Source organism: Zalophus californianus, chromosome 9 (assembly GCF_009762305.2).
Source record: "Zalophus californianus isolate mZalCal1 chromosome 9, mZalCal1.pri.v2, whole genome shotgun sequence".
In the NCBI taxonomy this organism is placed as follows: domain Eukaryota; kingdom Metazoa; phylum Chordata; class Mammalia; order Carnivora; family Otariidae; genus Zalophus; species Zalophus californianus.
Genome location: NC_045603.1, coordinates 3,568,084 through 3,582,311, shown reverse-complemented (window position 1 = coordinate 3,582,311; position 14,228 = coordinate 3,568,084). Strand labels below are relative to the sequence as shown.

The following is a 14,228-nucleotide window of genomic DNA, read 5'->3' as shown; positions in this document are numbered from 1 at the left end:
AGGTCCTCAGACACCAGGACACAGAACCTGAAGCCAACCCCAAGGCCATCGACCCGTCCTCGCAGTGGAGACCAGGTTACCGAAAGGGGTCGTGCATCTTAACAAAACAGACATGACACAACAGCGTGGTTCATGTCAGAAGCTTCACTCCCAGGAGCAGAGAGAACAAGGGACAAGGGACGCTTCAGGGTGTCTGAAAAGGGGAGGGTACGTCCGAAATGCTTAAACCCTGGGAAAATTTGCCCATCCCTCCTTCCGCCCACCCGGGGCCTTGGCACTGCCCTCCACCAACCGCCCCTGCCAGGGACAGACCTTTCCCCAGCAAGCTCCTGACCAGTGCCTTAGTTTCCCCTGCTGTCAATCCCTCTCTGAAGGCAGGATTTCCATTTCTTGCCCTGGAGCGATCCCTAGCCCCTGGGGGGCAGGTGTCAAGCTGAAATGAGCTGATTCTGTAAAGCTCTCAGCTGAGCACCCGGCCCGCTGTTCCTGCTGACTCCGCCGTTATTAACTGACTTCTTGAGACTGGAGGTCTCATCCATCCACCTCTCGCCCCCCACAGCCCTCCCCCCCCGCCCCCTCCGCTGTTTGACTTTTCTCACCGCGCGGTGACCGGCTCTGCCCTGGAGCCTCCTCCCCCATGGGGCAAGGCTGCCAGAAAAGGCCTCTGCAGAGAGCCTGGACACCTGCTGCCCCCCCAGGCCCCCCCTCCGGGAGGGAGGGAAAGCCGGAACCCCAGACCACTGCAGGCTTGTCCGGGTTGGGCCTTCTCTGGGCCTTCTCAAATGACTTCATTATTGTCTTTGAAATAATTTCCCAGAACCCCAGACACACCCATTTTTTAAAATATAAATAAAAAACTGCATTCCAGCAGGAAAGAAAAACGATTCTGGCTTATCCACAGCTTTGGCTTTGCTTACCGGAGTCACCTACACATCTGAGGGCTGAAACCCGGCTAACCGGAATAATCAGTGTGCAATTCAAACTCCTCATGCTTAAAACAGAAGGGTTCCAGCAGCACACGGCCCAGCCAGTCCCAGCTGCGGGCCACACTTGAGGACCCCTCCTTTCAGTAAAGGGGTGCTCTCCCCACCCTCCCTCTCCTCATGCCCACGAGGGGATGGGGGGACACAGGAAGTAAGTGACCCTGAAGTCAGCTAAACAGTGGCCCCCGAAAGTTATGTCCATGTCCTGATTCCTAGAACCTGTGAACATTGCTTCACATGGCAGATGTGCGATCAAATTAAGGCTCCTGAGATAAGAAAACCGCAGGTATCCCATGTCCTTTGCACACATGTGAGGACGAAGGCAGACTCCAGGGCTGTGGCCACAAACCCAGGGCCACCCGAGGCCACCAGGAGCTGCAGGAGACAAGGAAGGACCCTCCCCAGAGTCGTCAGAGGGACGTGACACCTTGATTTCAGAATTCTGGCCTCTAAAATGGTGAGAATGCATTCCTGCTGCTTTAAGGCCCCCAGGGAAACGCCCTGAGCCAATCCTAATCACACCAAGGGGACCGGCCAGATTCTGGTCCCCAGAGAACAGTGCAGCCCCGTGAACCTTTCAGCATCTCCCTGAGTCTCAGTGGGCAAGGAGCTGCTGAACACAGAGTGCCCTCTGCCCCCCAGGCCCTTGTGGTGGCCCTCGCTGGCAGTGGCTGAGGCCCCAGGAGGTGCTGAAGGAACACATGTGAACTTCACGGAGCTGGGCTGCCCAGACTGGTGTGGGAGGCCAAGCAGAGGGCGCTGGATGCCCGCACATGGTGACCGGGGTCAGCTGAGCTGACCACCAGGACCTGAGTGCCAGATCCCCATCCTGGCCCCTTCAACAAGGCACTTCCAAGCCCCCTGAAGCAAAGTCATGGTCCTTCCGAGTCAAGCGCTGGGCCAGGAATGTGGGCTCAGAAGGAGACTGGTGGCAGCTTTGAAGGTGTCAGGACCCCTGGAATGAGGGTCCTCACTCAGGCAGCTTGGGGCCCAGACAACCTCCCCCGGTCCTGGTGGGACACAGCCTTCACAGCACCCCAGGGACGTTCACACACTGAGAAGCCACAGTCCCTGTGGTGGGGCCTCCGGGGCTCCCCGTGTGCCCATCTGGGCGTCCGCAGCTGCCCCTCTCTGGGTGCTGGGGTGGTGCTGGGCCTGGAAACATCGTCTTGGGAGGCCCCCAGCTTCGGAAGAGGTTGTTAGGGGAGGCCCTGAGACAGCCTTGTGGCCAGGGCGTCTGTCTGCGATGTCTTAAGAACCAGCTCCAAGATGACATCTCGGACACAGGACTATGATTTAGCGCTAATGACACACAGGGACGTCCGAGGACGGGAGTGAGGTTGGGCGTGGGGCGGTCCCCTCGAGAGAAGGCATGCAGGTGGGGCGGGTGGGGCCCTGCACCCGAGGGGGACAGAGGCACAGGGCCTGCCCAGGCAGAGTGGTGAGTGGGTGAGGGCGGGGCAGAAGGAGGGACGGAGGGACGGCTGACGCTCAGGCACAGTCCTGCTGACCAGGGGGCAGAACCTGGTGGTGGAAGGTAAAGCTGGCCTCCGCACGCCTCAAGGCTGGGAGGGGGGTCCCCCCGCTTTATCAGTTTGTAGGGAAACCGTGCCAGTTCTCAAACAGCAAACGTGTCCAAACTCAGCTGGAATGCTGAGGGAAACCTCAGTTGTCCATACACACAGCCGCTCAGCCCCCAGATGGTTCGAATTCCACTTCCTGCAGGGTGCTGGGGAGGTGGGACAGTTCCTTGGGACAGACCGATGTCCAGAAAGAACCCACTGAGTCGTGGCTCGGAGCCAGCAGAAGAGCCCGACCGTCCTGGTTAGCACAGACTCCCTCCCTCCAGCTGTGCTCAGCGGCTCCGTGATGAGTCCTGCCTTACTTACCATCCGGCCCTGCAGACCCCGCAGGGGGCACAGCAGAGAGCCGGCTGTCTGTCCACCCCAGGGAAAGGGCTCAGCTGTGGGCTACGGGCAGTGGCTGCCACCAGAAACCACTCTCCCCGGGGACGTCTGGGGTTGCCACACTCGGGTCAGGAACGCAAACCAGACTTCCCAGCAACTCCCGATGGCCCTCGGCCAATGCCGCATGTCCAGAGAGACAGCAGGGCCAGCCAGCAGCCACGGGGGCGCCATGGCAAAGGCCTCACCTACTCATCCCTGCCACAAACGTCTGCTGAGGGCCAAGTGGTGCCAGGTGCTGCTGGGGGGCAGGGGTATGGTCAGCACAACGATGGACCCCCAAAGGTGTCCACCTCCTGGGGTGCCTGGGTGGCTCAGTCGGTTGAGCACCCGACTCTTTTTTTTTTTTTAAGGTTTTATTTATTTATTTGACAGAGAGACAGAGTGCATAAGCAGGGGGCACGGCAGGCAGAAGGAGAGGGACAAGCAGACTCCCACTGAGCAGGGAGCCCGATGCGGGGCTCGATCCCAGGACCCTGAGATCATGACCTGAGCCGAAGGCAGACACTCCACTGACTGAGCCACCCAGGCGCCCCCAAGCATCCGACTCTTGATTTCGGCTCAGGTCATGATCTCAGGGTCGTGAGATCGAGCCCCGCATCAGGCTCCGTTCTCATCGAGGAGGCTGCTACTCTCTCCCCTTTTCCCTCTGCCCCTCTCCCTGCTCACGTGTGAGTGCGTTCTCTCAAATAAATACATCTTAACAAAAAAAAAAAAGATATCCACATCCTACCCCTGAAGCCTGAGGATATGTGACCTCACACTGCAAAGGGGCGTTGCAGGTGTGGTTCAGATGGGGAGCTTGAGCGGGGAGGCCATGCTGGATCACAGGGGGGGCTGTGGTGATCACAAGGGTCCCCACGAGAGGGAGGGGTCAGAGGGCCCAGGGCCAGTGGCAGGAGCTGGAATGACGGAGGCGGGGCTTGGAGCAAGCTGAGGAAGGGGCCAAGGAGTCCAGGCAGCCTCTAGATGCTGGAAAAGGAGATTCTCCCCCCGGCCCCCAGAAGGAACCCCGAGAGAATAAACCCGTGCCGTTTAAGCCACTTGTTTGTGGGACCTGGGGCAGCAGCTGCGGGACCCTGGCTGAGGGGCGAATGGGTGAGCCCAGCCTCTGCGCTCCCAGAGCCTCGTCCCCCTCCCACGGCGCAGTGTGATGGCACAGGGGGGCTGGGCCTGCAGGAGGCACGTCCTCGGGCCACGTCGCTAGCCGCAGTTGGACATGCTGGTTTCCACTTCTGCTCCTCTCCAGCTCGTGCCCCACGCCCGGCTCACCTACCCACCTGGAGGCTGGGCAGGAGGGACTGTGTCTCCTGGGCTCTCGGGCTTATTAGGTCTCTAAGAGGAAAACAAACCACAGGAGCCAGTCTCCCACCCAGGAGGGTCCTCTGGCCCCAGGGGACTCTTGACAAGCAGGTTGACAAGAAGGGGCCACCAACTGCCGATCACCAGCAGCCCTGAAGCATGTGGGATTCCGCCCCCCCCCCAAAATCATAGGTTTGAGTCCTGACCCCCAGGCACCTGTGACTGTGATCTTATTTGCAAATAGGTTCTTGCAGACGCGATCAAGTTAAAACGAGCTTACACTAGACGAGGGAGGATCCTCACCCAAGGACTGCTGTCCTTCAAAGGGCGGGCAACTGGGGCACAGACCCAGCACACACAGGCGGAAGGCCAGGGAGAGGCGCCATCTACAAGTTTAGGGAATGCCGAGGACCACCTGGGGCGCCAGAAGGGAAGAGGCAGGAAGGACCCTCCCCCGGAGCCTCCAGAGGGAGTGCGGGCCGGCCCCCACCTCGGTGCCGGACTTGGGGCCGGCACGACCGCGCGACAACGTGTTTCTGCGGTTCCCAGCCCCCCGGGGTGAGCTCCTCTGTGCGGCCACCCCCCCAGGAAGCCAACAGGAGCCCAAGGAGGAAGGCAGGGTGGGCCTGAGGATGGTCCTCGCCCCCCACGGCCACGGGGCCTGGGACAGGACGCTACAAATTTTGTGGAGATTCCTGGCAGAATCTCCCCACACCGGGGTCCCAGGGCACGACTTTATGGAGGACGAAGTCGCCCAGAAGTGCAATAACAGATGAAAGAAAAGCTGGGTAGCCACACCCAGGACCTGGAGAAAGGGCCAGACCTACGGGAGGGCGAGGAGCTCATGGGCACAGCCCTCTCAGCGACCCCAACTACCCAAAAAAGCACCTTTTCCTCAGGAAGGACTCCGTTTTTGCTCTGAGATTTCCTTAGGGCTAGGCCACGATTTTCCCTGAGTGACAATGAACCCTCTGGCGTTGGGCCCAAACCCGCCTTGCTGATGACCACTTCGAAGGGGGCCTCTAATCCCGCGGACTGCGGCTGGCGCCGGCGACCCCCTCCCCTGCGCTGTGTGGATGCTCCTCGCGGCGCAGTGGACGGCCACAGCCTCCCACGGAGTCGGGGTGGGACCACGTGGCACATTCATGTATCGCATGGTGATGGCAGTATCATGACTCTGACAACAGAATTCAAGATAAAACGTGCGGTTGGAGTAACGTGCGCTTTTTTAACAACAGAATCCAAGAAGTGCCAGAATTGATTTTAAACATTTTTCTTAGCAGAAAAGATGTTTAGGTTTTTATACCAACAGTTTCTCTGGCCCTGAACTTACACAGAATGTCCTGGCCCTGGACAGCTCCCCATAGGGGACAGGGCCCCCAGCCCTGGGGAGGCCACCATGGGGGACAGTCAGGGTCCCTGGAAGGCCCTCACGCAGGACAACTGAGACATTCCACCCCGGGGCAGTTAGCACAAAGAGCCAGCATCACTGAGACTCTCCTAAGTGGCTGCTGACCCACTGACCCCCAGACCAGTCTAAATCTCAGATGAGGAGCCCCCACTGTGAGGCAGTGTCCACAGCATGGACATCGGAGCCCAGGGACAGCCACGGGCTTCATGCTCAGAGGTAGGGCTCTTCTCCAGGATTCGTTGAAACACACTCTGAATCCAGGCAAGCAGCCCAGGGATCTAAAATCATATGCTCCAGAATAAACAGGACCCTAAACAGAAGACCCGGCCAGAGCGATCAGGGGTGGGGGAGCACCCCGGCGGTCCTGGTCCAGGCGCGGCCACCACCAGGCCTCCCCTCCGACAGGCGGAGTGCTGAACATCCAGGAGACCCTTGCCCCCGCCCCCCCCCCCCCCCCCCCCCCGTGATATCAAAGTTGCCGCGTTCTCAGGAATGCACCCTGCGGGCAGACGTTCATCTGGGACGATAAATCACCTCGCAGTTCTCCACAAGAAGCTCGTGCGGGAGAAGCCTGGGAGCATATGCATTAGCACGTGGTTCTGCGGTGAGAGCAGGAGCTTGGCCAGCCGCCACACCAGCAGGACAGAGTCATAAATACCTCAGACCCTCCCCCCGACCCAAGAAGGGACTCTCCTGTCCCCCCCAGCTCAGTGACAAAAGTAGCAAAGATACTGCTTTGAGCACAATACAGAAGGGACCCCAGGATGTCTTCTCTGGCCTACGTGGATGAACGGGCCAGGCCGGGTCACCCCTGACTCCATCATCTGTGCACCAGCACTGATTAAGCACCTTCTGTGTGCCCAGCACCGAGGAGGGAGCAGACTGCACCAAGCAGACATGGCGGGGCGGGGGCTGTGATGAGGGGGCACAGATGGGGGAAGACGTCAGGGGAAGGTGCACTCCACACACAGGGCCTGCAGTGAGAACAGCATGTTTCCGGAAGGCCAGCAAAGGGCCGTCGGAGACCATGCACGAGAGCAGCGGGGCCCTAGGAACCTTAAGTGGCGTCGACGTGACCAGGGCACCTGTAACCGGCCTGTCCGGGCACTCCACGACTAGCGACTGGCAGGGCGGGAGAAGCAGGGCTGAGAAGGGGACACAGGACATAAAGGCACAATCGTCAGGACATGGCTGCCGATGAGCCATGGGGGGCGCGGGGGGGGTGTCTCCTGTGAGCCCAGGGAGGACGAGCCTGGCCTGCCCGAGATCCCTGGTCCCCCCACCCAGCTCTGCCCCTTGGTGTTCTGGAAAACTGGGTGACAACTGTCCCCACCTCATGGGGCTGTCGGAGACACAGGAGAGGGTTCCGCCGCCGTCGGCGAGCGCCACTACGTTAGCAGGTGAGGGAACAGACGCAGAGGCAACAGCACCGCGATTTGGAGTCAGGCCCTGGTTCAATCAGGTCCAGTGTCTCCGGGAAGGAACAGCATCCTGCCGGCCCCTCGGGCAGTGGGGTGACAGCTCTCAGCGGCTGGCCCAATCAGTGTCACCGCACTCCACCGCCATCACGCTTCCTGCAAGAAGCTGGGACACACCTGCAGGAAGGGCCAGGTCAGCAGCGAAATGGGGCGGCCCGGCCGTGCTGCCCCCGACGAGTCCACCGGGTGGGCGAGCCGGAGCCCAGAAGCAGAGCACTGGGCCGGAGTCCTGCCTCACCACGCGGCCGGCGTCAGCGGACTCCTCCACTCCTGCACACACTCGCTGGCAGGCCGGCTCTCTGTGTGGGGCCGTCCTGGGCGCTGTGGGCGCCGGGCAGCATGCCTGGCGTCCACCCCCCAGCACCAAAAGTGTCCTCGGGTGGGCGCCTGGGTGGCTCAGTACGTCGAGTGTTCTTTTGATTTCGGCTCAGATCATGATCTCAGGGTCGTGGGACGGAGACCCACACAGGGCTCCAGGCTCAGGACAGAGTCTGCTTGGGATTCTCTCTCCCTCTGCCCCCCTCCCCCCACTCACGTGCGCGCGTGCTCTCTCTCTCTCTCTCTCTCAAATAAATAAATAAAATATTTTTAAAAATGTCCTCAGGTAGCGCCAGATGTCCCCGGGGGCAGAATCACCTCGTTTAGAGCCACTGGGCTAGACGCTGTACCGTGCTGCACCGCAGTCTCCCCGCTCATAAACGGGGCCTGTTGCTGATGCGGGGATTGGGGCACCACACGTGGGGTCACCTGGAACAGCACGGCACACCGGAGGCGCGTGACTCTTGGCCGCAAGTTACTGCTGTCCTGAGAGGCACAGAAATAAGGGGATCTACACCCAAAGTGACCGCAGAGCAACCAACACATAAGCACGGCACCGAGGAAGTTGGGAACCCTTCCGGAACCTTCCCGGAGCAGGGGACAGCTCGTTCGGTGGCATCTGCCGGGCTCAGGAGGAACCCAGGAGGCAGCGTCCACGACAACTTCAGCCATTCTGTCCTGCTCTTCTGGGAGTGGGGCCGCCCTCCCCCATGACGACGGTGCATCCGTCCCCGGGGCCTGGCCGCTGCTCTGGGGCCAGCGTGCATCGAAGAATAACGCAGGAGAGCTGCCAGGGGTGTCCTCCCCAAACTCATGGAGCTTCTCCTGAGATTAACTGACACCCTCCCTTGCCCAGCCCATCTCCTGTCCGGCGGCGGCACGGGAAGTTGGGGTCTTCCGGGGGCCTTGGGCTGCTTCCAGCTTCCCCGCCGCGGCCGGGGCTCAGCTTACCGGGGAGCAGGTAATGAAACCCTCGCGATGACAGGGCTGCCTTCAGCGCCAGCAAATGAGCGCAATTACCGCCCGCAAGAGAAGGAGGGTTCAAAGGGAGAAAGGGAGACCCAGAGGAAGGGGGACCGAGAACAACCAGCCTGAGCCCGTCTTATCTCTGAGGGAAGCCCATGTGATGATTTGAGGGCCAGAGACCCTCAAACGAGGCCACTGCCAATCACGGCATCTCAGCGGGCCTCCTGGCAATGACACACCGGGCCATTCCCGGTCCTTACTTCTGTAGCAATGACTCCCGTGATGAAAACGAAATCTACGAACTTTGGAAGGCCCTTCCACCCAGCGGGTCAGACCCTCTGAGGAGGGACTTGGGGGTCCACAGGTCCCTAGCAGCCTCAGTTTACCCAGCCCAGACATGGCCCCACGCTTACGTCCAGGCTTCCCCATCACCAGCCACTGGCACACCGCGTCAGCCACTTCAGAAGAGGCTGAGAGGCCAGCTCACCACAGTGAACGGGGGCGGAGAGGCAGGCACCTGCCACCACCATGTGGTGAAGCTCCACGGGGCTCCACGACAACCCAGGGCAGGGAGGAGTGGGGGAGAGGGGCGCTCGGTCCAGGCCTCACAGCACAACCAGAGTCCCGACAACGTCGGCAGGAACCGGGGGGCCCAGGGTTCTCCCTAGCCTTCCTTCCCCACTCACCACCACACCCCAGCGTGGCCAGGAGTTCGGGGCTAACACCCAGAGAGACAACGGGGGAGACACCTCGGGACCCCGACGGGACAGACAGAGGGACAGCCAGCCAAGATGGGCAGGCGAGGGGAGGACATGAGGCGGGCAAGCAGGTGCCTTTCCCACCGTGCTGTACCACCGATTACAGCCAGGCGGGGGCTCAGACCCCGCACGCCGGGGCGCGCACGCCCATCTCCTCCGGCTGCCAAACGTCCTCTCTCCCTCCTCTTCTGATGCAGAGCACCGGGCACAGCCGTTTTCCGCTCTCTGTGCCTCCCCCACCCCCGGGTTACTCTCGCTTCCTCCTTCATAAATACCAGCTAATACCGTAAGCCCCTGTTCTAAGCCCGGTGAACTGTGTCCTGTCCCACACAAGCAGAGAACGGCTTCTCGGCTGTTGATACTAAACAGGATAGGCGAGGCCACGGTCCATATTAGAATCGCAAAGCCACCTCCGGTATGAGTGAGGTCCCACATGATCCCAAACGGCTTTCCCAAATGCCAGGCTGCTCACCATCAGGCCGCTAGAAATCTGTTTCTCAAACGGGCCATAATCTTACGTAAGCCGCGATGGATGGCCAAGGCAAGGTCGTGCATTTCTATCCCGCTCTGCCTACATGTTTGCAAAGACAATCGTTGGCTGCCCTTGGAGCAATTCATCTTTGCGACTATTCAGGATGTCTCAAGGCAAGTGTACCTTCAAGGCAGAGAAAGCGAGTCATCTCTACAGGGACAACGGGGCATGAAAAACGAACACCGTCTTTCCAGACCCAAACGATTAACGGCTCAGCACTCGACCCCGGTGACGCCGTTTACATAACCAATGAAACCTGAAAGCCGGAATAAAGTCCTTCCAATTTGAAGCCACTTTAAAGGAGTGCATGTTGCTTCACGCAAGTGGGTTTTTGGGTGGCTCTCACGCTACAATCTTCCTCATCAAGAGGGTGACTCCAGGGACGGCTGGGTGGCTCAGTCGGTTAAGCATCTACCTGCGGCCCAGGTCATGATCCCGGGGTCCTGGGATCGAGTCCCACATCGGGCTCCCTGCTGAGCAGGGAGCCTGCGTCTCCCTCAGTCTCTGCCTGCCCCTCCCCCTGCTCATGCTCCTTCTCTCTCTCTGACAAATAAATAAATAAAATCTTAAAACAAAAAAAAAAAAAAAGAGAGTGACTCCAATCACCTGGGGTCCACCGCAACCTCGGGGCCTTGGTGGGAAACCCGCCTCCTGCCCGCGTGCCACTAAGTGGATGCTGCCACCGCATCACACGAGGCGCCACGCCGCACCGGGCCCGCGCCTGGCCCCTGGCCACCTCCCCAGGCAGGGAAGTGGACGGAGAAGTCCGGTCAGAGCCCCAGCGTGCGGACCGCGGCCTGGCACCCCACAGAGAAGGCCTGCCCGCCGCCCGGCCCCGGGAGCCCCCGGCACGTACCGGTGAAGTCCTCCGGACACTCGCAGGTGTAGCCACCCTCGCGGCTGTGGCAGCGGCCGTGGGCGCCGCAGGGACTGGAGTAGCACAGGTCGATCTCGGTCTCGCAGTAGTCGCCCGTGAAGCCCGGCGGGCAGCGGCAGCGCAGCCCGGTGATGGGGTGGATGGGCCGGAAGAGCACGGTGGTGGAGCTGATGAAGGGCGCCGAGCTGTCGAACTTGAGCACGGACACACACTTCATGTAGTTCTCACAGGGCTCCCGCAAACAGATGTTGTCGTCGAAGGGCAGCACGCGCTGGGTGGACACGGCCGTCAGCAGCGTCCGGTTCAGGTAGATCTGCTCCTGCAGGTCCTCCGACGGGAAGAACTTGTCGCGGACGCCGCCAGGGAGCAAGGCCGAGAAGGTCACGTTCAGGATGTTGGCGCGGACGTCCGTGTCATTCTGGATGTTGAAGACGAAGACGTCGTCCTTGGTGGTGGACAGCACCGTGGCCACCCCTTCCACGAAGAGGGACAGCAGAGGGGAGAGGAACTTCTCCTGCGACATGTTCTCCAGGCGGACAGTGATGCTATTGGTCAGCATGTCGTCCGTGATGATGGTGACCCGCAGGGTGCAGAGCGCGGCCACGCTATGGATGCCATCTGGGGACACAAAGAGGGTCAGGGTCACTCGGGGTCTCCTGGGCCCCACCAGCCCCACCTGGGGGAACGGCCTCGGGGGCACTCAGCATGGCAGAAGTGAGCCTGAGCACCCCCAAGCCCCACACCCTACCCCACCAGTGACCAGCCCCCTGACCCCTGCTTTCCAGCCCCCGTTCTCCCTCCACACCCGGCTTCCCAAAACACAGCTCCCATTGAGTCTGTCTTGCTCAAAAGAACCCCACGGACCCCCAACCGCTCGGCAGGACATCCCAGGACCACCCGCAACCCAGCCCTGAGCCACCCGAGTCCCCCACCGCACACACTTTGCTCCAGACCCATGGGGACACCGAGCCTCATTTACCACCTCCACACCTGTTCCAGACACCGGGAGATCCACTCTGATTCCACCCAACCCCAGCCCCGCTCAGACCCCACAGTGTCCAGGATGGTGCCGTCCAGGTACGGCCTTGGTCTATACTACGGTGATGGTTTTTCTTTCCTTGGCTGTAAGCTATGCATGCCTATGTGCCTGGCACATAGGAGACGCTCAGCAAATGCCGCTTTAGAAAGACACCCACAAGACAGGATGCACCTCCACCAACACAGGTAAGCAAACCATGAATCGAGGTACTTAGGATTGTGAGACCAGAAAGAGTGGAATATTTTGGTTATGACGCTGGGCGCACCATCGGTTCTGAGCCCAGAATCAGAGGAGCTGTCCAAGGGCTGGCCACAGGGGCTCTCCCCAGGGTGGCTCTGGGGTGGCACCATTAGCCTGCCCAGCACCCCTGACAGGTGCAGCCACCCCACCCAGGGGGCCTTCACCTGCCGCCCAGGCCTCACCCCAAATGTGCTACGGGACCCTGAGAAAAACCTGGCGAAGTTCACATCCTTCTGGCTCAACATAGATTCTGCGTCCCTGCAGCTCTGCCCAATCCTCCCCATCTGCTCCCCCAACCTGCTCCCTGCCTGTGCCCCCCAAAATGCACCCCCAGGTCCATGGGGCACAGAGCCATCTGTGCAGGCCAGTGAGCCCTGGGGGGGGCCCCTCCCACCCTCTCGTAGCTCACAGCCTGGGGGTGCTCCCCCAGGGCGCAGAAGCCACAGGTGGACCCTTCCCCACTTATTTCTGGAAAACCGGGATCACTGAAAGGGCAAGTCACACGACAAAACCCGGGGGCCACCTTGTCACTGTGGCCCCAGCACAGTCCCCACAAAGCCCAGAATCACGGGGGACAGAAGCACCGAAGTTTGTGGACACTGGAACTGTTTCTCTTGGGCACTGGAGCACCACGAGCCCCTTCGGGAGGGACCCTGAGTCACAAAACTTGCCCAAACAACAAGAAAATGTAACTGCTGGGGCCCCTGTGTGGCTCAGTCGTTAAGCATCTGCCTTCGGCTCAGGTCATGATCCCGGGGTCCTGGGATCGAGCCCCGCATCGGGCTCCCTGCTCGGCGGGAAGCCTGCTTCTCCCTCTCCCTCTGCCCCTCCCCCTGCTTGTGTTCCCTCTCTCGCTGTGTCTCTCTCTGTCAAATAAATAAAATCTTTAAAAAAAAAAAAAAGAAAGAAAGAAAGAAAGAAAATGTAACTGCTCCCCAAGTCACGGTATTTCCGGGTGCTCCATCTGACGACCACGGCAGACCTGAGACCCTCAGATTCTGAGAAAACCGGCATCCCCCATTTGACAGCCGGAGGGGGCCCGGGTCCGCCCCACACTGACAGCAGCCCAGCTCAGGGGGCCGGGCACCGAGCGCTCTGCGGCTTTTCCATCTCGTCCTCAAGAAAAGCTGGCAGGGCCGAATTTAGAAAGTGGTCTTGATGACCTTGACAGTTTTGAGGATGGCTGTCAGGGTGCTGATATTAGGTGCCTTTTACTTTCCTCTCTATACTTTCCTGTACCATTTTACTTCACCCAGCGGGTTTATCACTGAGAAGCCCGTTTGCATTCCGGAAGACGCGGAGCTTGCCTGGGGCTCTCCCCAGCCTCTGGGCAGGCATTTCTTCTGCGGCTGTAAACAACAGCTACGAGCCAGGTTTGCGCGCCCCCAAATCAGGCCAGTGCGATTCCCACTGCTTTCCTCAGCAGAGGTGAGTCACCTCGCTGTCCCCAAGTCAAAGGAGGAAACAGAACAGATGGCAGAATGTGCCATGGCGGCGGGACGCCCACCAGCAGGTGCTTCCCGCAAAGCCACAGATAATACAAGTGAGGTATTGCTCCGCGGGTCTTCGTGGAAGCCACCCTCCACGACCTTGCCCCCTGTGGGGGGCCCACCCCTGGGACACTGCAGCGAGAGGTCACACTGTGGTCTCCAAGGAGCCGGGAGGCTGCAGGGGACAGGGGACAGAGCCACATCTGCAAGACCTGGTGCCAACACGACCCTAGGAGGCAGCAGGGAGGTGGGGTATCCATGGAGGGATGGTGGTCGTCACTCAGTTGGAGAGGAAACTCCTTCCTGGCACTAAAAGCAAAAAACAGGGGTACCTGGGCGGCTCAGATGGCTAAGTGTCTGCCTTCGGCTCAGGTCATGATCCCAGGGTCCTGGGGCTCTGTGCTGAGCCAGGAGTCTGCTTGTCCCCTCTCCCTCTCCCTGCTTGTGCTCTCCCTCTGTTCTCTCTCAAAATAAATGAATAAAGTCTTAAAAAAAAAAAAAGCAAAACAGAGGCGAGGCCTGGCACGTCATGGGCGGGAGGGTGTGTCAGGGTCCTGGGGCTGCCGTAACAAAGCACACGGGCTGGGCAGCTTAGCCAACATTAATCCTCTCGGTCTGGAGGCCAGAAGTCTGAGATCAGGTGTCCCAGGGTGGTTTCCACCTGGAGCTCCAACGGAGAGTTTGTCCCACAGCTCTCTCCCAGTGGCCGGCGGCTGCGGGCAAACCTTGGCTTGCAGGTACATCTCTCCCATCTCTGCCTGGTCGTCTAGGGGCCTTCTCCCCATGTGTGTCTGTGTCCAAATTCCCCTCTTAAAAGGACACCAGTCGTTGGGTTGGGGCCCACTCCAATACAGGATGAGCTCATCTCAA

At 60.2% G+C, this 14,228-nt stretch overlaps 1 protein-coding gene across 3 annotated transcripts in view; it reads right to left on the bottom strand.

Moving 5' to 3' along the window:
• The window catches only part of CELSR1 (cadherin EGF LAG seven-pass G-type receptor 1), a 140,081-nt gene that overhangs the window by 75,567 nt on the left and 50,286 nt on the right, over positions 1-14,228 (bottom strand). For all 3 annotated transcript variants that reach the window (XM_035729133.1, XM_035729134.1, XM_035729132.1), the window contains exon 2: positions 10,569-11,207. In XM_035729133.1, the coding sequence (XP_035585026.1) occupies positions 10,569-11,207 (639 nt within the window). The remainder of the gene's footprint in view (positions 1-10,568; positions 11,208-14,228) is intronic.